The sequence below is a fragment of the Quercus robur genome, chromosome 12 (genome assembly GCF_932294415.1).
Source record: "Quercus robur chromosome 12, dhQueRobu3.1, whole genome shotgun sequence".
In the NCBI taxonomy this organism is placed as follows: domain Eukaryota; kingdom Viridiplantae; phylum Streptophyta; class Magnoliopsida; order Fagales; family Fagaceae; genus Quercus; species Quercus robur.
In genome coordinates this window covers 992,700-1,002,136 of record NC_065545.1, presented here as the reverse complement: position 1 = coordinate 1,002,136, position 9,437 = coordinate 992,700, and the positions used below count along the sequence as shown (strand labels likewise).

General features: G+C 31.8%; 1 protein-coding gene across 2 annotated transcripts; it reads right to left on the bottom strand.

Annotated features, from left to right (window-relative positions):
• Positions 1–347: 347 nt before the first annotated feature.
• On the bottom strand, positions 348–6,167 carry LOC126708595 (uncharacterized). Of its 2 annotated transcripts, none has more exons than XM_050408397.1 (8): positions 5,428–6,167; positions 5,178–5,327; positions 4,872–5,030; positions 3,936–4,016; positions 2,803–2,925; positions 2,327–2,551; positions 1,729–2,234; positions 348–1,109 (listed from the first exon to the last, which is right to left on the bottom strand). In XM_050408397.1, exons 1-8 carry the CDS (start codon positions 5,984–5,986, stop codon positions 498–500), a joined length of 2,415 nt encoding a protein of 804 aa, XP_050264354.1. In that variant the 5' UTR covers positions 5,987–6,167; the 3' UTR covers positions 348–497. The 2 variants fall into 2 exon arrangements, with proteins under 2 accessions (XP_050264354.1, XP_050264353.1); XM_050408396.1 differs by having other exon boundaries at positions 2,803–2,931; positions 5,428–6,164.
• Between the last annotated feature and the right edge of the window lie 3,270 nt (positions 6,168–9,437).

Genomic DNA, 9,437 nt, shown 5'->3' with positions numbered 1-9,437 from the left:
AACTAGGTTAATCTGTTTGTGTTTAAGGGGTCTAAAAACGTACATATTGGTTAGCATTTCTTGACGTTTTCAACGAAAACATTCAGAGTTCAAACCTCTTTCCCTTCTTGTAACTATTGAAATTATCAATAACAAAAAATTAATAGAATTCACTATTATATGAGAGGAAGGAGTACCAATCATTGATTTACTATACCTTCAAAATACTAAATAATTGCTTAAGAAGAGAGAGATTCACATAAAATACTTAAACTATTCAATTAATTTTTTTTCGAGAAACTAAAATTATTCCATTATTGAACTCATAAGCCCAAAAAAAAAAAAAAAAAAACACATCTTATCCCAAATTAATTTAAAATAACAAAACAATGCGTCCCATATTAATTTAAAATAGAAAACAACTTATTTCAATCGTTAAGCACACCATCAATCTCGATTGATGGAAGAAGTACAAATATTCAAAAATAACAAGTTTCTATAATGTAGAGAAGAAACTCCTAGAGAGAAACAGCCTTATTGCTTGATCGGGGCACCTTCTTGAAAATAGCCCATACAATATCAACGTAGAGCGGTAACTGTTGTATGGCAAAGAAGACTATCGGCAGGCATGTCGTTGCATATACTGGAAAGGCCTTGTCTTTCAATTTATTCTTAAGCATAAAGTAATGTCCAGCACAAAAAGAAATCAACATTGATGTAATTGATACAAGGAGAGAAGTTAAGCCAAGTAGAAGTTTCTTTGGCAAGTCTCTACGAAAATCTTTTTGTTCATACCGAGAAGTGAGGATGGCAAGAAACGAGAACAAAGCAGTGATGGAGAAGCAAAGAGCAACGAGTGAGGAGATAGCAAAGATGGTGAGCATCGAGTGGCTTTCAAGGTTTGGTGTCCCGTTTGTTTCATTGATGCTGCCCGGGATAGTGGTCGATGAGGCAAAGGCAACGGTTGCAATGAGAGCAGCCACAACTGAGCAAGATTCAGAGGTTTTGTTTAGCCACTCACCTCCATTTTTTACTAATTCCTCGTGAGTTTCGTTGAAGATTTCTTTTGGGGTCATGCCTTCCTTGTTGACTTGATAGCAGAAGTGTTGCGGCATGTTGTCTTTTACAAACTACATGCATTAATATATATACAAATAAGAATCACTAACTCATGCATAAGAAATTTTTATAAAATATTACCCCTTTTTTTTTTCGTAAATGTAGAATTTAGTAATTATGGTAGTTATTAATAACCATTATTATGAATGTGTTTATATATTAAATTATCTAATCTACCATTTAAAGAAAATAAAACATATTAAAATTTTAATGGAGGGTGTAAATATAGGAAATTAAATAAAGAATCCTTATAGAATTTAAATTCAATTAAAAAATATATAACAGAATGAATGGAATAGAAAAATATGGGTTTTCAAAAGTTTATGTGTGGCAACATAAGAAGAAATTAACTTTAGAGAGGGAGAAAGAGTTTATTGATTAACGTTAAACCGTGAAAAATAAAATTTTATATACATATTTTCAATTTTTTAATGAAAAGTATATAAGAGATGAGGGAATTTTTTAAAGAGAGGATTTTGTGCACACCCGTACGCAGTAATTACTATATACAATGTTAGGTGATTGCTAACAAGATGTGAAAAGTGCTTGCAGGTGGTGGCATTTGTTACGATGTGTTGTAATTACATTGTGTGATAAAAATTGAGGACAGAGCTGATTTTGAGTTCATACCTCATACCACTTGATTTCCCACTGCATTTGCAATGCGGCTCCAGGAATTAGCCAAGGCTTTTGCTTTCCTATCTGGGCTGCCAGATGCAATGCGTTGTTTTCATACGCATCCACTTCATGAATTAGTTTACATTTCACAAACTCTTGCTCAAGCAGATGTTGTAATACATGTGTTTGCCTGCTTTCAGCGGCCAAAAGCACAATATTTTTATCTTTGTTCATGTAATTAATGGCCACTGGAAACTCTTTGAGTATGTACTCAACCATCTCCGTAATACCATTTCTTGCTGCGAGCAATATGACTGTCTCTGTCTTTTCTTTGCTTTTGTCATTAGTGTCAATTGGAAAGTTTTGAAGTATTTGATCGACCATTTTCGTGATACCATCTTTTGCCGCAACCAATATGGGTACCTCTATCTTTGCGGTTTCACTCATTTTCCTTTTCTCTGGCAGTAAAATAAGTAAGGGTGTCTCTGTCTTTTCCATTTTTGGCGTTTCCTCCTTTCCTGCTTTTAACAAAAGGATTAATTATAATTGAGATTTCTCTATATATAACTCAAATCAATTGATTTCATATATAGCTAATGTACTTTCACACCTCTAATATTCTTTTTCTCTTCTAATTCAGTTTCGGAAGGGAGAGCACTGGGACTGTCTGTTTGTGATGGTAGTCCCCCCCAAGTTTCCGGCCGGTTGATAGTTTGCCCAGGATTCGACCCACTTGTGAAATCGAAGTTAGCTTCTTTACCTTTTGTACTTTTCACAAGAATTTTCATGATTTGAACAGAATATACATGCTTCTGTTTTATCCTCCTTATACCCTCTGATTGTTATGATCATTAAATATAATATATATTACAAAAAGGCAAATATGTTAATTACGTATATATTTACTTAAAAAGCAAACAAATTGACACGATCATGATGATGAATGTAATTGAAATCACATTAATAAAATTATTATAAATAATTATATGTTCTTTTATATAGAAAATAATAATACTTTTTTGTGGTATGTGTTGTGTTGGGGTGGGGGGTGTTAAAAGTAGGTTGAAGTCTAATACAGTGACATACCATATCCAAAACCCAGAATAACCCGGATGAATATTGTGTACAAAAGACGAAAAATGTTAAAACAGTCCGCATAATGTCTCCGTAGAAATTCATGCTTCGTAACTAATCTCGGAGCTTGGGATTCTGTTTCTGTGCCAAACAAAAATAATTCATCATAATGTGCAAATAACGAGATTTTTTTCTTAAATTTATTTTTAGTAATAAGCAAATAACATACATTCACATCCGTCTTTGTAAAATAAAAAATGCTCCACATTTTGCCCAACCAACCCAGAAAGCCATCTTCTCAACCCAAAAAAAAAAAAAAAAAAAACTCCCGAATCAATGACACTCTATGTATAATTCCATTAATAACTACTATAACTATGTAAATTTACATAGACACTATTCATTTTGCATTTAATTTTTTATTCTTTTTTTACATATCCCAAGAATGAATGAAGAGAGTGGATAGTAGTTCCTAACTCTTTATGATATCTATAAAATATTAGGTTCAAAACTTCTTGTTAGCATCTTGAAGCTAATCTCAAAGGATTTCTTATTGTAATAACTTGTTATATGGGAAGGGAGGACTACATGCTACCAAGACGTAGAAGCCAAAATAATATTTTGGCCTACCATTTTTTAGGTTAAAATTTCAATTTATGGTGTTCAGCCGTCCATTTTATGATAATTACTCTTATCATCAAGATAAGACACCAATTAGATTTTTATTTTTTATGTAGGAGGATTTCAAACCTTAGATCTCTTATTTGAAGACAAAATTTTTTATCACTTGAATTAATTGGAACTTGTCGCATTAGCAACATTTGAAGGTTAATTAGTAAAGCATTCAACTCAAAATTTTAATAGATGGACCGGACCAACTACCCATATTAAATCCAAAACCCAATTGATTTTGAAATTTTTCTAACAATTTCAACACAAAAAATGAGATAGAGGATTTGTATTAAGAAATGCATAATATCAAAAGGAATACAAATCTCTATCCCAGTTTTTGTATTTTACTTTATACTCAATCAATCACAACTTGTCTTGTATTCTTTTTTTACTATCTTTGTAAAATAACCATAATTTCAAATGAAATTAAAAAATCTTACACGACATACCACAATTGATGCATAATTTCTTACCTTTTCGTTCTGATTGGCCAGTAACATTCTGTGCGTTGGGATTCTCTACATCTTCATTCCGGCCTTTGCATCTTTCAATCACTAGAAAAAGGAAAGCACTTCCGTTACAAAGCTAAAGAAGAGAAAAATAAATCAACAATATTTTCATGCGGGGTTTTTGGCTTCTGTTGTATATGTTGAAGTTTTAATTATTCTGTTTAACTCATTTATGTAGTAAAGCTAGAAAATTTAAAAATAAAAATAAAAAAATTCGTTGAAATTAAATTTTTTTTTATTTTTGCACATGATTAATTAGAGACATCAATATCAATGAATGGAAGGTATTGTGTCGGCCAACGGCAAATGGAAGGCATTCGTGAGCTTCAATCGTTCAATGACTACTTGTTAGCAAAACAGTGTTGGAGGCAATCCACAACCAAACCTCTCTACTACCCCAGATCTTAAAAGCAAAGAGTACTATACCCGCAGCACATTCTTGGAATCAGACTATAAAAAGAGGGGCTCTTATGCATGGCAAAGTATTATGGGCTAGGATGCCCGGACATGAACAAGGACACAGGTACAGGTACAAGTACGGGTAGGTACGGGTATGAATACAATACAGCAACACAAGCAATTTTTTAAAAATTATAAGATGTTACGGCAGGGTATGCTAGTGTGTTATAAGTCCTAGTCTTGCTGTTTCTGTTTTCTAAGTTGTAGGGTATGCCTTGCTTCTTATGTATTTAGTTTTGTGTGTTCAATATTATTGTCTTACTTCTATAAAAAAAAATAATTAAAAAAAAAATCACTGACATGATTCTTAAAAAAGAAAAAAAAATCAAATAATGGAAAAGCAACTCCATGAATCTTATAAACCTAGAGTTAAATGATACTAGAATTTAATTATTCAACCACACAATCTTAACAGTAAATTTAGAATTTTCCATTCCATACCGGATTGAGCCATCTTCAATAGCACTCGATAGAACCTAAAACATGTTAGGTAATTCTCTGGGAATTTGTGAGTAATGTCTTCTACGGAAGACCCCTTAGTGACTAAATCAACCGATTCTTTACGAACAGTTTTGTGCTCCAGCTCTTCAACATATATACCTTTCACACATCAACAAAGGATAAGGATAGGTGATGTTGGACAATGGATAACAACAAAGGAAAAGTACGTGTAATGTAGGTACAACTTCGATCTCCAAAATTGAAGAGAGTTTGTGATTTGAATCTAGACAATTGAGTAATACTTACAATAATATATGATGCTCTTCCACCATCCAATGTGAGAACCACTTTTGAAGACCGAAGGCTTACTTGCTAGGAGATCCAAAGGGGTGATTCCTAGCTCGTTCACAGCATAAGCAAGACTGGGTTCCACATGAAGTATCTCAAACGCAGAATCTGTCAACCATAATAATTAAAACCTGTCAGTAATGAATAAGAAAATACTCAGTATATATAGGTAATAGCAGTATGAAAAGAAGTTAAGCAAAATGCTTACCGAAATACTCCCACATAATGGCACTGTGAAGGGCAGTCTCACCATCATTTCTTCTGTAAGCAGGATCGATTGATTTGAGGTTGGTGTCGGAGGCTTCCAAGAGTAACCAGTGCAGATAAAGGAAGATTTGTCTGTTACCATGAAAAGCGGCTAAGAAGAGAGGGCTCTCACCAGCATTGTTACGAAAAAATTCTTGTACCGCCGGATCTTTAACCTCCAAAAACTCATCAAGTTTTGCAGCAAGGAGGATGCATATGTTCAATCTCCCCGTTGATGCTACCACATGCAAAGGGGTATTCCCTTTATTGTTTTTGGTCCATAAACCCAACTCCGAAACACCGATAATTACATGTACAAGCTGTTGAACCTTTTCTTCTGGCGCAATGGAAACAGCTACGTGCAATGCCGTGTCCCCTGATGTGTTGATCCTGGCCTCAATGGCTGATAATGTGTGTTGCTTATACATCTCAACAACCTTCCCCCAATCACCTGTCATGGTATTCCTGTTCAAATTGAGAGCAAGCTCATCGTGATCCACTTCCTGCCTATCTTCTTCCATTTCTTTGTTACTACTAGGAACAAATCATGAATAATATTAGATATAAGAATTAAGAAAGGATCACAGGATTTTGTACCTCGCAATAATGGAAATGTGTTATCAGCTTATGAGCTATATATATAATGACAAGGGAGAGGAGAGAGTGAGTGAGAGAACTTGCCCCTTTTTTTCAACATGAAAAGACAAATAACACACCAAAATTGATAGGAATATAAAGCACGGAAACTGTTGTTGCACACACGGAAGTGCACACAACCACATACACAAGGTGAAATCGCATTTTGAAAATACAATTTTAGTCATAATTGTTAAATTATACAATCATGTTTTCAAAATATGATTTCACCTCCGGTGTGTATCATATAAACTGTGCATAATTTATAAAAAAAGGCCAAGAACAAAACAACAAATTAAAATAGAGAAACAAAAAAAAAAAAAAAGTATAAAAGTGAAAAGCTTAGGAGTGTCATGAATATTGTCACACTTGCATTGAGATTGAAAGATTGTCACATGATGAGTAAGTTTGGTGCCATAATTATTTTTACAATTTTGTCATAACTTGTCCACGTACGTAGGTAACTTGTGAATGATGGAATTATAAACCCACATAAATCTAAATTTTTTTTTTTCATTACTTACAACTCGCCACAGAAGCAAGTTGAGATCAAAGTTGTGCAAATTATTGTGGTAGTAGGAATTAGGATAATCATGCAAAATGTTTTGCTTATATGGCCAAGGCCGGCCAACTAGCAAATAATAGGTTGGGCCCTTGACTTGAAGATTTCTTTGCTTAAGCATGCAAAGATGCTTGAAATTTTAAGATGCTACTAGTATTCCGCATGAGCATCAGTGAGTGGTATTGCCCTTTTTCTTCATAGATTAGTTACTCCTTTTTTTTTTTTTCTTTTTTTCTTTTTTTTATTAAAAATAATTATATCCTGTTGTCTCAAATAAGCTTGAAAATGATACAAAAAAATGCTTGAAATATTCAAAATTAATGTAAAGGGGATAATGCTTAGAATGTAAACCCAACTTTTTTAATTGAGTAACGATGATGTTGAACAAAAATGAAGTCTTGCCACAAGTTGAGCTTGAGATGAAGGCAGTATTTCACAAGTTTTTCAAAAGGTTAAAGAGAATTTTGAGTTGATTGAATGGATAAGAAAAAATAATGTTAACTTGAAAATCGTTAGGAATATTATGGAAGATCTAATCAAATTCAAAAATGTGGTGAAGATGGGACTGATAAGTCCAAGGATTTCATTTACATATCAAAGTCCATTAATTTTTTGGATGTAAACTGTAAAAGAAAAAAAAAAATGAGTTGGTTATTAGCAATCGCTTCAAATCAAATAAAACGCAAAGATAAGAATTTGTATTGTGCCAAATTATTGATATTTTCTTTATCTATCTATCTATCTATCTATATATATATATATATATATATATATATATATCCAAACATTTGTAATATTTAAAGTACTTTTACTTTGTTTTAAGTTAAAAACCTGACGAAAAAGGTCGCCCCACCTCCCCCCCCCCCCCCCCCCTAATTGGAGAGTAAGTTATGTAAGATAGAATATGTGTATATATATATATATATATATGAGGATCAAATTTTATTGTCTACTTACTTAATTATTTTATTATATAATTTTTGTATTTTAAAATTTAGGTTTGTATGTCCTTATTTTAATTGTTTTTTAGGGTTTTCTGAACTAAATTAAAGCTTTTCTAGAGTAGTATACTAGTTAGGATCAATATAAGAATACTGTTACATTGTAATTAATTAGGTTTTATGGAGCCTATATATTGACACCCTAATTAAATTGTAAACGAAAACAAAAATCCAATATATATAGACATTTTTCTATTTTCCTGATTCATTATAGATTAAATGTTTATGTCAAGCTAGGGCAAGATCTAACCCTCTTATATCTTCTGTTTCACATTAAACAGCACAATGAATCTTTGTCACAGCTCTTTAGCAATAGAATTTAACCTTGTCTTTTTTAAAGAAGAAGAGTAGGGTAGGGGAATGCAGACTTTTTCGAGAAGGACATATGCTTTAAGACCAATGAAAATAAATTTAATCTTGAGATAGGATCTGTGTGGAAGTTATAAAAAAAAATGGCAATATGTACTGGTTCTATAGTCTTAAACCTATTTCCATTTTTTTCTCAAAAAAAAAAAAAAAAAAAAAAAAAAAAAAAAAAAAAAAAAAACCTATTTCCATTTATGAACACAGTAAAAAGCAGAGAGAGAGAAAGAGCATAAAAAAAAAAAGTAAAGGACTAAAGAAAAAAAGAAAAGAGAAAAGATTACTTATGCTCAAAACTGGTAGTGGTAAGAATATAGAACTTTCCTAAAAAAGATGTCTTGTAGCTCATAGTCGGACTTTTCACTTTCCAGCCTAACATACTTGTGTTGACTAAGAAAAAAAGAAAAAACTCGTTAATATGCTTTGCAATTAAATCTAGATTCATATTAAAAAATAGAAGAAAAAAAAAAATCAGTGTCCACTGCAACGGGCATATAATGAGTAAGGATATATAGATTTATTGAAAATCTAAACCAGCAATTAGAAAAAATTGTAAAGCATTTAATCAAAACCATCATGCAACTATCTGGTTAACTGGTTAAGATGAAATAGAAGATTTTCCTCCAAGATGGTTCTCATATCAGAACCCTAATTAAGTAACATGCAATCCACTTTGCTTCTGATAATGAATCTGTCTCAAATATTTACATCTAATGTTTAGATACGTGTTTTTCAAGTTATCTACGAACAAAATTCCTCCTCCTTAATTACTATTTTAAGTTACATGTATTACAAGTTACACGTGAATTAGGAAAACTAGTCGCTAACCCGTGTGATACACGGGATAATTAAACAAAATTTATACACATTCACTTTTATTGGTACAATCATTTGAAAATAATTCTAACTAATACCCAAATGTAAGAGACACATTGACTTACTATTTAAAGTAGCCTTCTGAAGAATTTACACATATTGTGCAACTGAGCCTTAATTCAAAACATGGAAAGAAAATAAAAATTACAACAATTAATTCCATTATCTTTCATGCTATACTTTGTAATTGTACGGAATTAAGTCAACTCAATTTAAGTAGTTGTAATAAAATTGGTTTCTACTATTCTCTATTCTATAGAGATATGAACATATTGGATTTCTCAAACAATTATCGGAATTGCAATAAAATGATTTATTATTGAAAATAAGAAACAAAGAAAATCTGTCTATAACTTAAGAAACACAATATACTAAAAATTAAAGAGATAAAATTTTCGGAGGGCTTAAGAAACACAATATACTAAAATTAAAGAGATAAAATTTTCGGAGGACAAAATATTATAGATAATTTTAAAAACAGATTATACACTTAAAAGGGTTAGTAATTTATAGGACTTACCCCCACTATTAGTA

Bases quoted from the DNA above. Each gene is read 5' to 3' on its own strand.
- LOC126708595 (XM_050408396.1), bottom strand. From the start codon at position 5,986: ATGGAAGAAGATAGGCAGGAAGTGGATCACGATGAGCTTGCTCTCAAT. The intron at 4,017-4,871 runs GTATGGAATGGA...TCCTTTTTCTAG, and splicing joins ATTGAAGATGGCTCAATCCG to TGATTGAAAGATGCAAAGGC. The intron at 2,235-2,326 runs GTGTGAAAGTAC...TGTTAAAAGCAG, and splicing joins AGAGAAAAAGAATATTAGAG to GAAAGGAGGAAACGCCAAAA.